The sequence below is a fragment of the Equus asinus genome, chromosome 28 (assembly GCF_041296235.1).
Source record: "Equus asinus isolate D_3611 breed Donkey chromosome 28, EquAss-T2T_v2, whole genome shotgun sequence".
Lineage (NCBI taxonomy): Eukaryota > Metazoa > Chordata > Mammalia > Perissodactyla > Equidae > Equus > Equus asinus.
Genome location: NC_091817.1, coordinates 37,583,403 through 37,604,912, shown reverse-complemented (window position 1 = coordinate 37,604,912; position 21,510 = coordinate 37,583,403). Strand labels below are relative to the sequence as shown.

At 44.0% G+C, this 21,510-nt stretch overlaps 1 protein-coding gene across 4 annotated transcripts in view; it reads right to left on the bottom strand.

The window, feature by feature from the left end:
- HYDIN (HYDIN axonemal central pair apparatus protein) overlaps positions 1–21,510 on the bottom strand; it is a 338,461-nt gene that overhangs the window by 133,760 nt on the left and 183,191 nt on the right. For all 4 annotated transcript variants that reach the window (XM_070500558.1, XM_044761259.2, XM_070500554.1 and 1 more), the window contains exon 23: positions 19,822–20,135. In XM_070500558.1, coding sequence (XP_070356659.1) covers positions 19,822–20,135 — 314 coding nt within the window. The remainder of the gene's footprint in view (positions 1–19,821; positions 20,136–21,510) is intronic.

Genomic DNA, 21,510 nt, shown 5'->3' with positions numbered 1-21,510 from the left:
CAACTGTGTAGTCACTGCCATATTAATACACAGAACATTTCTATCATCCTAGAAAGTTCCCTCATGCCCCTACTCAGTCAATCCCCACCCTGGCTCCAGACAAAGAGTCATCTGATATATAAGTATGTTACCATAGATTAGATATGCCTACAGTTTCATATAAAAGGAATCATAAATATGGACTCTTTTGTGTCTGACTTTTTCCACTCAGCATAATGTTTTTTAGATTCATCTCTGTTATTGCAAGGAGCAGTGGTCTGTTCTTTTTTTTATCGTTGAGCAGTATTCCATAGTATGGATGACTAGTGTCTTCATATTCTTGTTGATGGACACCTTGGCTGTTTCCAGCTTTTAATACTATGAACAAAGTTGCTAAGAACATTTATGTTCAAGTCTTTGTGTAGACGTCTGTTTTCATTGCTCTTCCGTAAATTTCTAGGAAGGGAACTGCTGGATTGTATTGTATATGTATGTTTAACGTTATAGGAAACTGCCAAATAGCGTTCCAGAGTGGTTTTACACCGCTTTACACTACCACCCACAGTGTATGAGAGCTCTGATTGGTCCACATCCTCACCCACACTTGGTATTCAGTCTTTTTCATTTTAACCATTCAAATGAGCATGCAGTGATAGCACATTGTGGTGGTCACTAATAGGCTTATTTTAAAGGAAAAATTTATATCATTACTATAAATTACAAACCAGTTTTATCTACCATATTTAGAAAAATCAATACGATGGAAAAAAATCAATGCTATTACTTTCTTGCTTGGTGAAGGCTCTGAGCTGAGCCTTGTTTGCTCTTTTAAGAAGACAGATCAGCGCAGTTTTCCCTTGGGAAAACACTGTGAGCTCCAAGGTGTGCCTGCTTTACAGCCCCCATTGCCCAGGTCTTATATAGAGAGCATGAGCTCCACATATGTCTGATTGAATGGCTAGGTGCATGGATGGATGTTGAACGAGAACAGGTAAGCAGCATGCAGGGTAATTTGACTATTCTGCTCCTCCACTTCCGCCCATCCCCACCTGGGGTGGCCTTGGAGAAGGACACAAAAGCTCTTTTCATCTTGTTCCACAAGCTTCCGTTTGGCTTATTCCAGACCAGACGTCGCTAGTTGACACTCCCTTAGGTAGAAACCACACCATTCTGGGCAGAGGCCTCATGTTGGGCTGGGTGCTGGGAAGCTCATTAAAATAAAGATTCCTGAACCTCATCCTCGGGTAAATTCTGATTCAGCAGGCATCAGGTAGGGCCCAGGAGTCAGATGTTTAACAATCTTCCCAGGTGATTCTATCGTACAGCCAGATTTAGGACCCGTCACGTGTAGGAAGGGTAACACCATGGCCAAAGACTGGAGCTGGTGATGAATATGGGGCTATCACTCAGCCTGACCAGCTAGGGACAGTGGAAATCAGCAGAGGATGATCTGGAGCACTTATTAAATCACCCCAGGTCAGCAGAGACGCCTGGGGAGACTGCCAGACCACTGTCCCACATAATAGGACTCTTTCATCTAACATTTGCACCCCCTTGGGATGTTGTGCTGAATGGAAAAAAAAATAAAAAGCAGATGGGAATATCTGTAAAGGAAAATACAAAGCTGTGGAGTGTCTGTAGACCTGAGGAAAACAACACCTCCGTTGACAATGATACCTGGACAACTGGGAAGTGAGAGGTCTCTTTGGAAACAAACAAAGGAGACAGACCAGTAAAGCAGCCCAACTGCTAACAGACTGAGCCACGGGAGACGGCGCAACCTTTATCCTCGTGAACGCCGTAAGTTGTCATTAAAATTGAAAACCTGCTGCAAAAAATTGAAATAGAATGTTGGTAGAGTTTTTTGGATCAGATTTCATTTTACCCTCAGGAACAGATGATTGCTTTCCTGTTATGCTGACCCCAACAGGATTAGACTCAGTTATTTTTAAAAAAGACTGCGTAGCAAACGAGGAAAATCAATATTGCTCCAATTTCAGAGCTCCCCACATCAGACTCACTGGAGGAGCCAAGAAAGAAGGCCTCCCTTTAGCCGTGACAGAGCTGCAGGAGCGTCAGACACACTGTCGATCAGCCATGCTGGTTTGGGCTCAGCAGTCTCCCTCTTCATAGTTTATGTTCAATTCTTGGGTAGGTTAGGGTCCATACAATCTTTTGTGCTGCAAATTAGAAAAGTCCACCACCCCTATTTTCTGCTCTCCCTGCACTGGAAGCAGTGTTGCACCAAAATAGAAACCCAGAAAACATGCTTGTGTTTCAGTTAATATTCTGTGTTGTAGTTGAGATGGTACCTGGAGATGGAATGGTGTATGTTGGACACCTGCTGAAGTCTGTGCAGTGCAGTGGAGGTCTCAAAATAGGAGGGACAAGCCTTGTAGTAGTAGACACGTGACTTATTCATCGATTGATTGGACCTGGATTCTGGGAGTGTCTACTACAGAGGGTGAAAATAGCCACTGGCTGGATAGAAAGGTCCTGCAGGATGCTGTTGGTGCACCATCGAGATCCCCTTCCCTAGGACAGTGTACCCATCCTCTGGGTGTTGTGAGTGTTGGCTGTACCTCTCTGGAGATTGCCCTGGCTCGGTGGGAGCTGTCTGGGAGGTTATGTCCTCCATCCCATTAGGGTGCAAACTGCAGGCAAGGACTGTCTGGTGAGGGTGAGGGCTGTAAGAGCCCAGCCTCCTTGTCTCTGAATGGGACAAACTCGCACGCAACTCACACTCCATAGCACCCCACTGGGTCAGGCAGAGGCTAGACTTCTTCTGAAATCACATCTTGTCTCTGCTCTATCTTGTTTCTCTTACCCTCTTATGCTTTCTCCTGAGAGCCCTCCCTCAATAAATCACCTGCCTGAGAACAACCATCTCAGGCTCTGTCCTAGGGAATCCGCTGGAGCACTGTATGGTTCCCAAGAAGAAAAAGCCAGTTCTTGCTTCAAGGGACTCAGAGGCCAGAAGGTCAGAGTCAGAGACATAGGACTGGGTATAATTCAGGGTACAAATGCTCCAACAGCAAGATGTGCAGAGAGCACAGTGCTTCAGAGCAAGGCTGTGAGGTCAGACGGCATGGGTTTGAATTCCGGCTTCCCCATTCATGCACTGTGTGACTGGGAACTGTGTCGGTGAGAGAACCCTCCTCATCCGATTGCTGTGAGGCTTAGTTCATGTAGTGAACTCAGCAGGGTGCCTGGGTCATAGTAAACGTTCAATGCACGTGAGCTGTTCTTGTGCTGGGGTTGGTGGGGATTACCTTCAGTTTTGGAATTCAAGTTGGGGAGAGACCAACTTGCCCTGGATGTGTGAGGAAATCCTCATAGAGAAGGAGATAGTCTAACCGCATCTGGAAGGAAGAGTGGTACTTTCTTGGTGAAGAGTGGAAATGACGTATAGCCGGAGGGAAAAGTATCTGTAAAGGGAAATGGAACGAGAGAACTTGGACACTCCAGGGATAAGTGAGGAGTTTGTGGCAGGAGGAGGGTGTGTGGTTGGTGCCAGATGGAAGCAGACGATAATGAGGAGGACAATGATGATGACAATGATGATGATGATGAAGACTGTAGAAGCAATGAGTTGGGAGGCAGTGATGACCAGTGGTGGGGGCAGGCATGACAAGAACGGGGGAGAGCAGCCATGGGGACTGGAGAGGTGCTGATCCTTCCCTGGCCTCTTTACTTTTTACTGTTCTCACATGCTTCTTCCTCCTGGCATTGGGCGGAGGAGGTTGCCAAGCACAAATAGCAAATAGTAGGGGGAACATAGGTGACCAAGGGGTGCTGACTGTGGTGGCCCCTACTGTCTCCTCCACTATTCTCTTATTTCCATCTCTTCTGTCTAGCCAGCCGCTCAGCCTTGCTCATAGTGGACAGGCCGAAGAGGCAGCAGTAGAAAGAGTCTTGGGTTGTGGTCTATCAGGATGGGATCCTCAGCCCAGGGCCGTGATCCTGCCCTTCCATCTCCTAATATGTACTGGAACTTCCCACCCCAACTCCACCTTTATCTCCGTTTTCACCTTCTTGACTGAGGCTGCTACTACCTTCTAATCCACGCTCCCTTCTGCAACCCAAGTGAACTTTCTGACCACTTCACTTCCCCACTTAAAACCTTTTAGAAGGCTCTCCATTCTCCTGAGGATAAAGCCGACTCCTTAGTGAGGCTTCCAAGACCCTTCGTGTTCAAGCCTCCTACCCCTACCCCGGTTTTGCTATCAAAATGGGAAAATGACCCACCGCGCCACTGGTGTCCTATCAAGGCTCCTAGCATAGTTCAGAGGGCCAGTTCGAGTTTTCAATAATCCAAGGATATGAATGCGTGCTATTCAGCATAACTGATTTCACTGTTGAGACAGTTTCTCCCACAGTCACATCTCATATTTCCATTACTTTTAATTTATAATCTGTGTGCCGTGTTAAGCAAACCATTCCTCTTTACTTGTTAGATCTTACCAGGTGGTTTTTTACATTCCCAGTCTTCCTCTCAGCTAACTTTTGCTTCTTTCATTTTCTTGAACCGCTCTCTTTCTCCCTCTTTCCCTCCCTCCCTTCCTTCCTCTGACTCTACACATCACAAACCTGCTCCAGATTAGATAGGCCCCGATTCCCACTTCTAAAGGGAGCAGAATATAATCATCACTTTAAATCACGTTAAAAGTGGGCAAATTCCCGAGCCTCTCTGGGCACAAACACCAAGTCCCAGTCACGTTTCCATTTATTGCCTGGCTTTGTGGTCTTACACTTGCTGATCCTCCCACATTGGGAAGCAAACGACAGACGGGAGCAGATGGGGCTGGCTCGCCGCCTTCCCAGCAAGCACGTTCTAGCTCTGCCGCATGAGAAGGGGAGTGAGCTGCAGATATATGCCCACGATGGAGAGCTGTCTGCTCCAGCCCTCTGACTGCGTTATGTCCCAGAATGCTTCCGACTGGCCACCTGTGCTAAGGTGGAAGTTGGTGGGACATAACTGAGTAGCTGGAACTCAAGTTACTCAGACCCTAGGTGGTGAAAAATCATATTTTTAAAGGTCCTCAAAAGGAGTTACAATTGGAGCTTCTAGAACAGTGGTTCTCACTGCAGCTGTCCATTGGAATCACCTATGGGACTTTAAGAACAACTGATTCCTGAGTCCCAACCATGGAGATTCTGATTTCCTTGGAGCCAGGATATTTAAAAGCTCCCAACATGATTCTAATGTGCATTCAAGGCTGAGAATCACTGACTGGTGATTCAGTGGCAAGAATGTCACAAAGAATGGTGATAAAACAAGAGACCTGCTATGAGCTGAATACTTGTGTCCCCATCAATTTCATGCGTTGAGATCCTAACCCATAAGATGATGGTATTAGGAGGTAGGGCCTTTGAGAGGTAATTAGGTCATAAGGGCTGAGCCCTTATGATCAGAATTAGTGCCCTCATAAAGGTGACCCCAGAAAGGTAGCCTGTCCCTTTCACCATGTGAGCACACAGTCAAAGATGCCATCTATGAATGAGGAAGTGGGTCCTCACCAGACACCAAAGCTGTCTGTACCACAATCTCGGACTTCCCAGCCTCTGTAACCATAAGAAATAAATGTTTATTGTGTATAAGCCTCTCAGTCTTTGGTATACTGTTAGAGCAGCCCAAATGGACTAAGACAGGCCCTAGTTAAGTAATTGCAGCCAACACTTACTCATCACTTACTCTCTACCAGAACTGCCTAATTAGGTCTTCACAACAGCCCGACGAGGTTGGTACTATGATGGTCCTCAGTCTTCAGAGGACAGAAGTGAGGCTCAGAGAACAAGTGGCTGAGCTAAGTTAACCTGGCTCCAGAGCTCATGCTCTTAATAACTTTACTGGACAAGCTATCGGATCCACAGGTGAGGGCTTCTCAGGTACTGCATGCCATGCCGTGGCCATGGTGGTGACTCATAAAGTAGGCTCTTTCATTTTAAAAGTAATTGGAATCCACAACATAAAGAACATAGACTGGATTGTCTAGAACCTTTCATTGGAAAAAGAGAGACCCATCCTGATTGTATCTAGCTAACGAAAAGCAAGACACAGTTGACCTTGCCCTTGCAGTGTCTTCCCACAAAGAGTTTTGCTGTGAGGTGAGTAGTGGAGGAGGGTGCCCAGAATCTACCTTGAAGCTCTCAGGAGGGATTTCTGTGAGAAACGGCCACTTCTATAAAAGCTCCAGAAGATGGCCCCACTGCTACGTGCTCTTAGAAAGGCTGCCGAACAGGTAGGCTGGGAAATCTCCCTTACAATCAGCTTCAAAGCTCTTCAGAAATATTTTCAAAACAGGATGGTTTTTAAAGTCAACTTCTTTTAATGTCTGGTCTTCAGTAGATGTAGCTGGCTTTGGGGGGATTTTAATTAATATGAACACACAGCTAAATCCAACGAACTCTTTGTAAGAATCAGATCACTGAGTGAATGAAGCAGACACAACCCTCACTCAGGTTCAGACATGCACTGGTACTTTCCACCGCTTTCTTTAGAAGCCAGCTTAGCTCACACTGAATATCTAAAAGGCTGATGCCCTCCACCGATGTCAGAGACATTGGGAAGATGCCCTAAAAAGAACGAATCTATAATAAGGCAACTGGAGTTCTTCTACAATAACATAAAAGCAGTAGAAAAAGTTTTGTAACACTCAAAATTGAAATGAAAAACAGGCCAATTCATTTCTCTATAGAGTAACAGATATGGTCTCTCAGGCAACTGGACTAAACTGAACTGCAAATAGAAGCAGACTAAATGATCCCTAACATGGTGATCACTTTTAAGTTAAATACGAAGAGAATGAAAGGTCTCCCTCTATTTGCCCTTGAGTCACTTGCAGGCCAACTACAAAGGCAGGAACTTGTGTTTGGAAGTTCAGACTTCAGAGACGGCTGACAGCCCTCCCATTAGTCCCGGAGGCTAATCTGATCCCTGGTCAGTAGATTAGCTGGCCCACCATAGCAGGAGCGCAGATTCCGGATGGACGGGCTATCGGAGGCCTGGGTGGTGGAGGGCTGGGGAGGTTTCCGGAGGACGAGCAGGTCTGCTGGAGGTTGACCTCCACTGTTCTCTTTCACAAGGGGCTTCAAACTTACTAACAATGTCGTCATTTATAATGGAGGTGAGGAAACATGGGCATTCATTTCATTATTATTCTTAAACTGTGTATGTACATTATATACACCTTTACATATATGATGTAATTTCACCATAAAAGAGAATGGGTATTAAGGAACATGTGGGGTAAGAAAGGACCTCAACTGGGTAAGGAAATCATTACTGATCTTCCAGAGAGGCAGTTTCAGTTAAGTGAGGGGGCCAAAAGCCAGCTTAAATTGGGTTGGGGGGTATATGGGGCAACTAGTGTATTGTTTCTGTAGATTTCCTCACACAGAGATGGTGATTAATACAAGAGGATTAAGAAAAGGGCTTTCTTAGATGTAGAGCACTCATACTGAGGGCAAAGGCATAGAAAGCTGGAGATAGTAAGAATGAGGGGAGATTACGGATAGGGAGGAGCACACACGGAAAGTTTGGCCTTGAAAAGCAATAGATGTTAGAGGGAAGGACAGGAGATGACGAAGGCGGTAGCCTGAAGAAAAGTAATCTCTGGTGTAGACTAGGGGAAACCAGAGAGAAGCAAGCCACCTAACAGTGCCGTAGGAATCCGGAGGGAGGTAAGCTTGAGTAAGAAGATGGTGAGGAGAGCTGAAAGGAAGGACCACTCTGGCAAACACTTCCGAGGAGAAACTGGTGGAATGCACTGACCAGTTGGGTACTGAGGGGAGAAGCAGAACCGGGGAGAGATGACACAAAATCAGACAGGCTAGAAGGCTGGGCATGACCTTGGGAATGTTCATGATCGACTACCAGCGAATGACAAACTGCCTTCCAAAGTGATTGCATCAATTTACACTCCTGTTAGCAATGCAGTCTTCCACGTCCTCAACAACACTTGGTACGGTCGTATTTAATTTTATCCAATGTGGTGGGTACACAACGGTGTCTAGCTGGTTTTAATTTCCACTTTCAACATTACTAATGAGGTAGAGCATCTTTTTATATCTTTATTGGCCATTCATATTTCATCTTCTGTGAAATAACTGCTTATTTTCTCCTGTTTTTAAATTGAACTATGTTTTTTCCTTCTAAGGCATACTTTATATATTAAGTACACTAATAATTTGAAGGTAATACATATGCTAAAAACTCCTGTCAGTTTGTGGCCTGTTTTTTAATTCTTCTCACAAATAAAAGTTATCAGAAATTATGAATAGTTTCATCATGGTTTTGTGCTTGTTGTATTTTATTTAAGAAGTTCTTTCTTATTTAGAGATCATTAAGACATTATCCTACATTTTCTTCAAATTTAAAAAATTGACTTTCACACTTGCATTTTTAACCCATATGGAATTTTTTTTTTTTGCATATTGTGAGTTTAGGGATCCAGTTTTGCTTTTTTCTCTATAGCTAACAGATTGTTCCCGGATTCTTTACTGAATAGGCCATCCCTTCTCCTTTGTTTTACAGTTTTAACTCTGTTATGTTCCCATACGTGTATGGGTCTGTTTCTGGACTCTATTCGGTTCCTTTAGTCTATCTGTGCACCAATACCATACTCTTACCATTATTATATTTTTATAGTAAGGCAATATCCGGCATAGAAAGACCTCGTAGTTTGGAAGGGCTTGGCTAGTCTCATTCCTCTGCTCTTCCATATAAGTTTTAGGATCAATCTGTTGGGATCTTAACTGAAACTGCATTGAAGCTATAGACCATTTTGGGGAGAAATGATGTCTTTACCAAATTGAGTCTTTTAAATCAAAGAACATAGTATGTCTCACCATTTATTTAGGTCTTCTTTAGTGACTTTTAATAAAGTTATTTTATACATAAAGATTTTGCAGTTTTTTGTTAGATTTATTACTAAGCACATTTTTTATTACATTCTATGTTCTGTTTGTCACTGCTATATAGAAATACAATTGGCTTTTATAACATATCCATCCATCATCCTCACTGAATTCTTTTGCTAATTCTAATAATTTGCTTGTTGATTATTTTGAGTTTTCTATGTAGATAATCATAATGTGACAGTTTTATTTCTTCCTTTCTAAATCTAGTCCCTTTCATGTATTTTTGTATCCTCTCGCATCAGCTAGGATCTTCAGTAAACTGTTGAAATGCAACTTTGTCTTGTTTCTGATTTTAAAGGTAGTGATTTTAACATTTTATCATTTTCTCAAGTTATCCTTGATCAGGTTAAGGAATTTTCCCATGAATAGTTGTTTAGTTTTATTGAATGTTTTTTCTTTAATCCATTGAGATAATCATATGGTTTTTCTTCTTTAATGTGGTAATGTTGTATATTAAATTATTAGATTTTCTAATGTTGAAACAATCCTACATTCCAGGAATAAATCCAACTTGGTAATGATATTCTTTTTATCCTTTGTTGAATTTAGCTTGCTAATATCTTGGTGGATATTTTACATTTATATTTTTGAATTAATGAGAAAGAATGGCCTGAAATATTTATGTCTCTGACCTGGCTTAATGGGTTTTGGTATGAAGATTAACTTAGTTTCACAAAATGTGTTGGGTTATATTTTCTCTTTTATTTTTTTCTAAAGAGATTGTATAACTTTGGAATTATTTGTTCTTTGAATGCTTGGAAGAACTTGCCTTTATCAGGACTTAGTGTTTTATTATAGAAAGATTTGAAACTATTCAATTTCTTCAATGATTATGAGACCATTTGGATTTCTTTTTTTGGAGTCAGTTTTGGTAAGGTGTATTTTTCTAAGAATTTGTCCATTTTATCCAAGTTCTCTTAAATTTTTGCCATAAAGTTATTCATGAAAGTCTCATCTTTTTAATTTCTGCAGCAACTATAGTTATGTTACTTGTTTATTCCTAATAATGGTTGTGTCTTTTTTTCTTAGTTTGTCTTATGTGAATTTGTGAATTTTATTAGTCTCTTCAAATAACCAACTCCTGGCTTTGTTGATTCTTTGGGTTTTATGCTAATTTTCTCTCTCATTAATTTCTGGTCATATATTCAGTATTTCCTTCTGTCTACTCTTGTTGGCTTTATTTATTTACTCAACTTTTAATGTTGTGAATCTTCAACTCAGTTTTCAGCTTCCTTTCTTTGATAACATAAGCATCTAAGGTAGGCTTTTCCAATGGCAGCACTATTGACATTTTGAACCAGATAATTCTTTGTTGTTGGCGGCTGTCCTGTGTATTGAAAAATATTTAGCAGCATCCCTGGCCTCTGCCCACCAGATGCCAGTAGCTCCCCCGAATTGTGATAATAATGATAAGAATAATTAAAAAGTCTCCAAGAGGCAGCCCTGTGGCCGAGTGGTTAAGTTCGCGAGCTCCGCTTTGGCGGTGCAGGGTTTTGTCGGTTTGGATCCTGGGTGAGGACATGGCACCGCTCTTCAGGCCACATTGAGGCGGCATCCCACATGCCACAACTAGAAGGACCCACAACTAAGATATACAACTATGTACTGGGGGGATTTGGGGAAAAAAAGAAGAGAAGGAAAAAAAAAAAAGATTGGCAACAGTTGTTAGCTCAGATGCCAATCTTAAAAAAAAGTCTCCAGACATTGTCAAAAGTCCCCTGGGGGTCAAAACCCCCTTCAGTTGTGAACCACTGATTTAAGGCTACAAATTTTCATTTAAGTACACTTTGGCTTCATTACATTAGTTTATTTTCCTCACCATTCAATCTAAGTCTTTTCTAATTTTCATTGTGATTTTTTTCACCCACAGGTTATTCAGAAGTGTATTTTAAATTTCTTTATTTTAAAGTATACTTTTTTTGGTGAGGAAGATTGGCCCTGAGCTAACATCTACTGCCGATCTTCCTCTTGCTTTCTTCTCCCCAAAGCCCCAGAACATAGTTGTATACCCTAGTTGTACGTCATTCTAGTTCTTCTATGTGGGATGCCATCACAGCATGGCCTGATGAGTGGTGCATAGGTCCACGCCCAGGATCCAAATTGGCAAACTCTGGGCTGCCGAAGCAGAGTGCACGAACTTAACCACTTGGCCATGGGGCTGGCCCCAGAAGTGTATTTTAAAGCATCCAAGCCTATGTTTTTGTTTACTTATTTGCTTTTAAATATGTATTTTTTATTCATTTCTAACAACAGATTTGTTTTAAGCCTTAATGTACCGTAATTTTTCATAAATATTTCATAGGGCTGGGAGATTTTTTTTTCTTAGAGGAATGTTCCACATATATCATTTATATCAAGCCTGTTGTGTGCAAATTGTCTGTAGCAGTGCTGTCCAACAGAACTTTCTGCATTAATGAAAATGTTCTATATCTGTACTGTTGAATACAATAGACGCTAGCAACATGTGGTTATCAAGCACTTGAAATGTGGCTAGTGTGACTAAGAAACTGCATTTTTAATGTCAAAAAATTTAAATTTAAATAGCTACACGAGGTTTGTGGCTACTGTACTGGGCAGTACAAGCAATATAATCTTGCTGATTTTTTCGTCTGCTTGAGAGAGTGTTGTTAAAGATAGATTTGTCTATTTCTACTTGTAGCGTTGTATTTGCTCTACGTATTTTGAAGGTATGTTTTTAGATGCATGAAGTTTGGAATTATTATATCTTTCTTGTGAACTGAACTTTTTAAATGATGTAGTACCTTTTTTGTTTTTAAGTCTATTTTATCTGATATTTCCTAGCTTCCCCAGAGCTCCCTTAGAATTTGTCTATTATATCTTTCCCCATCTTTTTACATTACTGCGTCCTTATTTTTTAGGTGTGTCTTTTAAAAATAGCATAATTCTGAGTAAAATTCAGAAGTACAATCTTTTTCTTAGCTAGTTTTATTTACATTGATTTCAATTACCAGTATATTTGGATTTACTTTATCACCTTATTCTGTACTTTTTGTTTATTTAGTTCTTTCTCTGTATCTTTTCCACGTAACCCCTTCCCCCACTTTTTGATTTATTTTGGATTGATCATATTCTTCCCCTTCATTTAATTTTTTTCCTCTTCTAGTTACATATTTATTTTCTTTAATTAATCTTATCAGTGTCTAAAATTTACCTATTCCCTCTTCTTGAACAACTCAAGGACTTTAAAATCTTTAACTCTAATTTCTCCCCTTGTGTCCTGAATGGTATTTTAGTCCTATATTGATATTATCTTAATCCCACAGATGACACATTATTGTTATTATTTTATGTAGTTAATGGTAGTTTAAATTTACCTGTAATGTACCATTTTCTGGGCTCAGAAATCCTTCCTGCATCTCAGTCGTTATGTCTAGGATAATTTTCTTCCTTCCTCGAGCACGTCCAGTAGAAGTTCCTTTAATGAGTCTGCTCCTGTCGTGGGTCTGTTGATAGCGACCTCTTGCAGTTCCTGTTAGTCTAAGGATTGTTGTTTCTGCCCACTCTGCTTTGTGGTAGCTTATGTTACTCCCTTACTTAAAACCCTCCCATGACTTTTCACTACGTGTGGAAAAAAATCAAACTCCTCAGCATGGCCTAGAAGGCCCTACCCGGCCCAGCCCTGCGGAATTGTCCTGTCATATTGTCCTCGTCCTGTCATATTGCTACCTCTCTCCCTGCCTCTCGGGCTTCTGCTACCATGGCCTTTTCACTCTTCAAGTGTTTACTCATATCTTTACTGAGTTTTTTATTGAAGACTGCTATGGGCTGAATTGGTCCCCCTTAAAATACATGTGTTGAAGTCCTAACGCCCAGTACCTCTGCCCGGCTGCTAAGGGAATACTCTTAGGTCAACTGCCCCTCAACCCTCAGCCACACACGACTCAGAAGAGCAGGTCACGTAACACCCTGACTGGGTGAGGGAGGCCACAGAGGTTCCGGTTAGGGCTCTCACCCCGTTCTTAATCTCACCTAGATTAATCCTTTGGGCATGCTGTCTACTTCCTGCCAGCGTACGGGGGACCGGGAAGCCCCCATTTGCCCTGGGTTCATTCTTTGGGCTGTGAAATTGTCATTCTGGCTCAGACACAAGGAGGGGGAGAGTCAGGGAAGAAAGGGGGTGGGAGGGACAGAATAGCTTGATGCGGCACGTTGCCCGAGGCCAGCGGGGGCCACTTCTGTTCCCTCTTTTGGACCCCTTTTGGTCCCCCATCAGAGCTGCTTTCCCTCTAGCCCTGGGGCTCCATGCTTGCCCTCTTCTCTTATCCAGGCTGCTCTGGGAGGTGGAAAAGAAAAAACACGAGTGCCCAAGCTTAAAGGGTTCAGAGAGGTGCAGGGCCTGTGGGGAAGAGAGAGGGATATTTATGGAAGGGACAAAAGCTTAGGCCAGCGAGAGACACCTGCAGCCCTCAGACCCTGTGAGGCCTCCCCGTGTCCTGAAGTGGCTTCAGACTGATTTCAGGAGAAAAGTCTCAAAGCTGCCTCTGGGATACTGCTTCCCAAACACGGCCTGGTGTTAGCATCGGAGGGGTGCCAATCCACTCAATTTCCTCCATAAAGGAATGGCTGTGACAGCTGGCATTTACTGAGCACGTATTATGTGACAGGCACAGTTCCAAGAGCTCTGCAGGTAGGGGCTGATTCTGTCCTCACCACGTCCGAATGTGGGAGGCGCCATTATCATCCCCCTCATTTCAGACGAGGAAGCCAAGGCTCAGGGATGCTCAGCCACCTGCCAAGGCCACACGGGGCAGGTGGCTGAGCTCGAGAGTGCCTTAGAGGCCAGGCTCTTGGCCAGCACACTGAGAGGCTGGGGACACTGGAGTATAAGGATACCCAGTGCTCACCCCATTGGATTCAATACAGCTATTTTTATTTTGAAAGAAAAATAAAAATCTATGTGTCCCCCTACATTTTAATCTTCTTGGTTAGGCCCTTGGGCAAAGCAAGGGCCTGCCCTTGATCATGGATCTGGGCATACCCCGCTGCAGGGAGGAGCGGCATGGAAGGCCAGGGGGGCACTGAGGGCATGGCCCTCCTGATCACACACGGGCTGTGACCCGCTAATGCCTGGCTTCAGCCTTGATGAATGTGACCTGGTACAGGAAAAGGATTTTCTCCCCTTTATCAGAAGGAAAAGGGATCTGCACCCATCATCTTGATGTCTAAGGACTCCATAGCTCTAACACTTGAGGATGCTGGGAGAGCTTCACTTAGTAGCACTTACATGAAGGAATGAAGGAGAGGAAGGGACCCTGTGAGAACCCCAAAACAGCCACCAATTTCAGATTTTCTTTCATATCTTGAGGACATATGCATCTTATAGACATATCTCATTTAGTTCTCACAACAACTCCTCTAGGATTCTCCATTATCCCTTTACAGGTGAATAAGGCAGGGCACAGGTCACATGGCCACGAGGACAGAACCTGGACTCTGACCAGCCATGTCTGATTCCACAGCCCAAGACCTCAACTACCGCTAATATATCATGTCTTAGAAAAGTTCCACTTTCGAGGCAACAGAAATTGAGGGATGAAGAAGAGAAAGATGGAAGCATCCAGAAGACTCCCTCCAGCCCTCCTCCAGCCCTTCCACCCTCCTCTTCCAATCACAATATTGGACAACCGACGCTCACCACAGAAAACTCAATGTGAGAACAACACATGTCCCTTTCCTGCAGGGGCGGGCTCCCTTGGGACCTTGTATTTAATTTATTTATAATCTGATTTGGAAATGAAAAGGCAAAGCTGTCCTTGGAGACCGCTCGGCCCATGTGTTCTAAGTTCTAGCATTGCCTCAGCTTTGCGGCTCTGAGCCTGGGCAGAGACACCAGCGGAGGCAGGGTCCCCTTGGCTTTCTCTGCCCTCTTAGAAGTAAAGGCTGCTTCAAGCGGGGGCTTCCCCAGGCTCCTCTTTCACACAGATGCTATGAAGCATCATGTTCTCATCCAGCCGAGCAGTCAGGCCGAAGAGACAAGCCCAATAAAAGGCACACCCCTGCGGCGCTGGCTACCCGGGCACATATACTCAGCCTGCATATTTCATCCTGGCTCCCTCATTGCATGTGTATGCGTGAGCGGCACAGACTGTCACCCACCAAAGTCAGTCTCAAGCCCTGTCATACACGGGAACTCACATGGATGCGCATGTCCCTGAGCCGATGACTGGCAGTGTGCTTATTCAGCATGCTTGTCCATTTGTCCATGTCACTTCTTTCTTTGTTCTTACATGTGACATGAGGGCAAACTTGGGAAAAAAAAATATGCTCACCAAGAGAGATGCTTTAAATGTATGAGTCAGAATTGCCTACAAAATCACACACGTGCACACGCACACGCACACACATACACAGGAGATGTATGTGCCGTGACAGGCAGGAACGTTGACAGTAGTCTAGGCGTCCTCATCCTCTGCCTAATAAAAGAAAAGGAAAACCTTCCTTTATGCATTTTTTTTTTTTTTTTTTTTTTTTTACTAACTGTAAGGCTTAGAGTTGTTCTAATTGGAAGAGAAAGGTGAGTGTTGCTCTACCTGATAAAAGTGACCTTTAGCCAATGAGTGGCTTGTGTTTCTCAGATGGCCCGCACAGAGACAGCCTACCTGGAGGGCGAGGGACGTTTTTTTTTTTTTTGCTATTCAAGGTGACATTTACGTCTTGAATCTTTCCATTTGGCAGGTGCCAGGAAGCCGACAGAAAAGAATCTTAAACCAGTTATGACATGATTCTCATCTCAGTACGAAGAGTAGTAGAAGCAGGGGGAGCAGTTGATTGATTAACAAATGCCCTTAAGGACTGACTCTGGGCAAGGACCGTGCCGGGTGCTGGCATGCAGAGGCAACAGGACACACGTGCTCCCTGGCCTCAGGGGGATTCAGAGCCAGCTGGGAAGCTGGACGCTGAGCCATAATTGCAGGTGCGAGGAGTCCCCAAGGAGATGGGCTACCAGTGCCGATGGCAGGGGCTGTCACCTAGGGAAGGGTCGCGGAGAAGGCGTCCCTGGGGAAGGACACTTCAGCTGAGGCTTGACGAGGGAGCAGGGCTCTAGGCGAGGTGTGGGGAGAGCTCGAGCAGAGAGAGCGCAGTTCGACAGGAACAGTGCTGGACAGGAAGGAGGCCTACGTGGTCGGTAAACAGAAAGAAGGTCCGAGGGGTGAGAGGACAGAGAATTGAGAAGAAACTGCAGGGAACGCCGGGACGGGGGCCTGCCCGGCCTTACAGAACACAGGAAGTCTTTTGCATTTTATCCTAAGAAGCACGGGTGTCATTAAAAGTGGAAAAGGGGGGCAGTGCCATGCTCGTCACTTGGCTGATGGGTGGATGATGGACTTGTGGCACATGAGTGGAAGCAGAGAGCCCAGTTAGGGGCTGTCGCAGTGGTCCAGGCAAGAAGCGATGGTGACTTGAACCAGGGTAACAACAGTGGCAATGGGAATGACAGGTTTCTAGAAGGTGGAGTGAGTAGAACTTGGTGATGGATTAGATGGGGTGGGGGGGTTAGGAGGAGGAAGGAATGTGGACGTCATCCAGGACAGTGATGTCATTTACTGGGACTGGGGACCCTGGAGGAGAGGCCGGGTGGGGCAGGGGGACAGGGGTAGAGCCTGAGTTTAGTGTGGGGCATGTTGGACATGAGTCACCTGGGAGACATCCAAGAGGAGACTTCAAGAAGGCGACGCACTTGGGACTCAGCAGAAGGGCCTAGGTGGAGAGACAGAGTTGGAAGCCTCAGCGACGGGCTAACTGAAGCTGTGGGGTGGGTGCAATTGCCAGGGACAGCAGAGGGCCTAGGAGGGAACCCTGCTGAGCTCCTTCTGCTCCAGTGGAGTTGCTGCTGGCTGAGAGGCAAGAAGGAGTAGTCAGTCGAGGGGATAAGAGGAAAAGCAGGGGAGTATGGTGTTATTCAAGCCAAGAAAGGAACGTGTTTTGGGAAGGAGGGATTGGGCAAAAGTGCTGAACACTGCTAAGATTTATCTTTCTGATAAAACCTGTCACTCTCTTCATTACAAATCGTGACTTCCTTATTATGGAATACCAGGCCTCACACACATTACTGCCAGTCCACCTCCCCACTCTCGTCTCCCCTGACTTCTCCCCTACCAGTGAAGTCAGCACGGTAGCCGCCCTGACATACCCTCTGTCGACACAGGTAGGTGCATGTCGTTCGTCTCTCCAGCATTCATTCTCTCATACGTCAGTTTTTGTCTGGAGTTCTGCCCCCTCTCACCTCCTTCAGTCCCTGTGGTTCCGAGGTCACCATTGCAGCCCTTCGTGCGGGGCACGTGGCCAGGCCAACACCGATCAGTGCTTTGCTCCCCCCTGACAGTGACTGGTTGGAGGAGGGGACAGGAAGCGTGATTAAGCTGGTCCGATCAGAGTCAATCTCATGGAAGTTCTGGGACAAAGGCACATATTTCTTTCCAGTGGCTCAGAATCTGCAAGGACGTGGCCCCAGGAGTGCTGGCAGCCATTTGGGGACTGTGGGAAAAATGCTGATCTCGGAACTCGGCTAACATGTGGAAGAGCAGAGCTGAGAGACAGACTCAGGCTCCAGTGACATTGTTTGAGTTCCTGCTTTAAGCCAGGCCAGAAGCTGGAATGGATTTGGACTCTCGAACTGTGGGAACCAGTAAGTGTGCTCTCCTTTTCCTTTCTGCTTAGGGTCAGGTTTCCTGTCACTTGCAACAGAATCCATGAATCCTAACTAATACACACATGCTATTCCTGTCACTTAGAATGTTTCCCAGCTTCCCCATCTGGAACAGTGACCTGCGCTACCCAGTGTAGCCTTCTCTGACTCCTCTGAGCCATCACTCAGCTCTATCCTTCCTCAGGACCTGGTATTATCATGTGTCTACTGTGGTTTACACATCTGCTTCCCCAGTAGCCTCAGGCCAAGAACCAGGTCTCATTTCACTTCTGTATCTGATGCCTCACACATTATCTGGTGCATAAGAGTCACTTACTGAATGTTTTCTGAATGACTCTCTGAATGAATGAATGAAGGAAGGAATGAATTATAAGCAGAGGCTCGGTATCAAGATATAGGATGATATTGAAGAAAGGGAAATAAATGGTTAAATAAATGCTTAAACCAATGAAAAATTAAGTGTATCATTTCTAGTTTGGGCTAAGTACATTTTCAAAATGTCAATATTTTAATTATGGAAATGGCCTCTCAGAAATAATAAATAAATAAAGTATGTCCCTTGCTCCCAGATGGATAAACTCATTTAGCTGAGTTACATCAGAATAAATTCACAGAATCTCCTATTCAAAGCTCATTAGGTCAGCTTGGCTGATTTTTCCATAATTATTTTAAATGTTCACCATCTTCAGAATTTCACCCAAACCTAAACAGTCCTGGGCACCTAATGAGCAAGCTGCCTCACTCAGCCCAGGCCCAGCTTCAGTGCTACGCGGGGTCATCCTTAGATGTCTATGGAAGACATCTAGAGCAAGCCACGGTTACCATGGTAACAAGCGCGGGAAAGGAAAGGGTGACTGTCATATATGAGATGAGGATCATGTACAGGAGGCACTGACAAGCGAAGGAAACAACCTGAGGCTTCCTCAGGTAAGCATGGCCACTCAACATTTAGGTGCTAAAAACTGAGCTGTCAACACCTCCGATAAGGAAATCCACAGAAGCCCATTCACCGTGGTCACCAATGAGGATTTGGACCCAGATGAAAATGTTTCCGAGGCCTGACTAAAACAGGCTGTTTATTTTTTTAAAGGAGTGTTTTCCAAATTAAGTTCAGATTTAGCTTCTAATTGAATTTAAATTTAATTGAATAGGAGAGGCACCTCAAAACACAAATATTGTGAACACAGCTTTTCTGCTTCAGCCTTCACCTCCTCCCACTATTGTGTACATGTGTCTATACATACGTCTGTATACACGCATATACGGGCCAGAATGCAACACGCAGAACAGGCAACATGGAGCTCAGGGCCACACATGCTCAATGTACTGTCCTATGCAATTCATGCTTTGGGTTTGAAATGCTTATTAAGAAAACTCTACAAAGACTTTATTTTTTAGTGACAAATTTCTTTAAAAAAAAAATTTTTTTTTTAAAGATTGGCACCTGAGCTAACAACTGTTGCCAATCTTCTTTTTTTTCTTTCTGCTTTTTCTCCCCAAATCCCCCCAGTATATATAGTTGTGTATTTTAGTTGTGGGTCCCTCTAGTTGTGGCACGTGGGACACTGCCTCAGCATGGCCTGATGAGTGGTGCCATGTTCGCTCCCAGGATCTGAACCAGCGAAACCCTGGGCCACCGCAGCAGAGTGTGCAAACTTAACCACTTGGCCACAGGCCTGGCCCCACAAATTTCTTTTTTTTTAAAGGCATTTTTTGTTTTTTTCCCCCAAGATTGGCACCTCAGCTAACATCTGTTGCCAATCTTCTTTTTTTCTTCTTCTCCCCAAAGCCCCCAGTACGTAGTTGCATATTCTAGCTGCGAGTGCCTATGGTTGTGCTGTGTGGGACGCAGCCGCAGCGTGGCCTGATGAGCGGTGCCATGTCCACCTCCAGGATCCAAACCTGTAAAAACCTGGGCCACCAAAGGGGAGCACACAAACTTAACCGCTCGGCCAGGGGACCAGCCACTAGTGACAAATTTCTAATGATCCAACCACTAGATTCAAATTAAAGCAGGCTTAGGGATTGGGGCTTATAAAGATATTTTATCTGCTTTTCTGGTTTGAAAATCTAGGATGGACCATGATTTTAGGCTCCTTGTTACTTCTGTCAATAATTAGTTGTCAGAACTGAAAGTATTCATAAAAAACGAATATACGGATACAGGAAGCCCAGTGTAAAGCCTGAAGGAGAAAAAAGTGAACAGCAGACAGGAGCTCTGCGGGGCTGCCAGAGCCCTCTGCTGCTGGTACCTTATCTGATTTTCCTCATCGTCCACCAGGAAGAACCAGCGGAACTTCACGACCAAGGGGCTGCAGTTGGTCATTGTAACGTATCGGATCACCTCCGTATCGTTCAGGATACAGCCGAAATCCAGCTCCATGGTCTCAAAGCTGAGGTTGGGATAATGGACTTCTCCACGCAGGTTCAGGCTGTCCACCTGAGGGTGCTCCACGTACTTGATTGCTAGAATTTCTTCTGCCACCCAGTTGTTTAAATCATTTCTATAGGAAGGGTCAAACTTGACCAGCAGGTTTTTTTCTCCACCGATCTCCAGTTTAATAGGCTGCAAACAAGATGATGGGGAATTAACCAGCCTTTGTATTATGCATTTCCAACCTGATACAGGAAACAAGACAACTAAAGTTATTTATATGTATTTATGTACATACACACATACAGATACACCCATACATACATACAGATTAGTGGGAAATACATATCTATCTGCACTTTATCCATAATTACGTATTCACACGCATACATAATTAAACAGCTAGTACATCAATATCAATATCTGTATCTATCCATATTTATCAATATCTGTAGATATTTAAATATATATGCACACACATATTTTATTAGTTGAAAATGAAAGCAAAGAAAATCTGGAGAGGAATTATTTGGGAAAAGATTTTGATAAGCATTGTGAGGTTATGAGGACTAAGGAGTTGTAAAAGGGAAAATCTACAATGAGTAACTATTATAAAACATCCTTAACCAAAAATAAATTAGATTGAAAAATGCTCTTCCCAGACAAGTGGGAAAAGTTCTTTGCTTAAGAAATGTTTAAAAAGGCTTTCCAAAGCCCTGGAGGAGGGGCTCTGAAGAGGGTGACCCAGAAAGGGACGGATTAGGTCATTTAATTTCTTTTCTAATGTCTGCGATTCTAACTCGTAAGCACAGAGTTTTCCACTTTCCACTGTTTCCCATTCAACTTCGAATGACACTCAGAGCTGTACAGAGTTTGTTTGGTAGATTTTGTTTGTTCTTTTCTTGCTTTGATTCAAATCCCCAAGTGTTCCTTGATGCCAAGGCCGCAGTAACACCTTCCCATAGAAAGCCTGGCTACGCGTTGGCTTTTTTAGGAATTGCTCAATTCTCACATTTAATCGGCTTGAAGGCCGCCTCCTGGTTTTGCAGAAAGTGTCCGCGGCAGTTGGGAGGAATGCACACAGGAATGCATCTGTTTACAGATTCCCTCTCCGCTGAGTTTTAAGGGTCAGGTATTTAACTGTGATCTTCAGTGACGCGATTAAATGGTTTCATCTGATAAAGCCCAGTCACCTGATTCAAGAGTCAGAGAGGGTAATGGCTGATCCCATCTGAAAGCCTAGCTGGCCACTTGGCACAGGTGGCTGGGCACAATTTAGAACCCATTCTTCTAGGGCATCTGCCACACTTGGTATCACAATGCTTGGTGTTTCGATATCTTTGAAGATTGAATTAAACATTTTTTTCCCCAGGGGAACGACTTTGTTGTTCTGTAGAAATGATACATGTCCACAACATTTTACATTATATACAAAAGCACAGAGAAGAAATTAGAAACTCATCCAAAATTTCACTGTATACTATTTTTCAGAGTTCACATTTGGTAAACATTAGTCCAGGGATGAAGGATGGATAAATAAAATTTTACAAAAACGGAATTAGGTTAA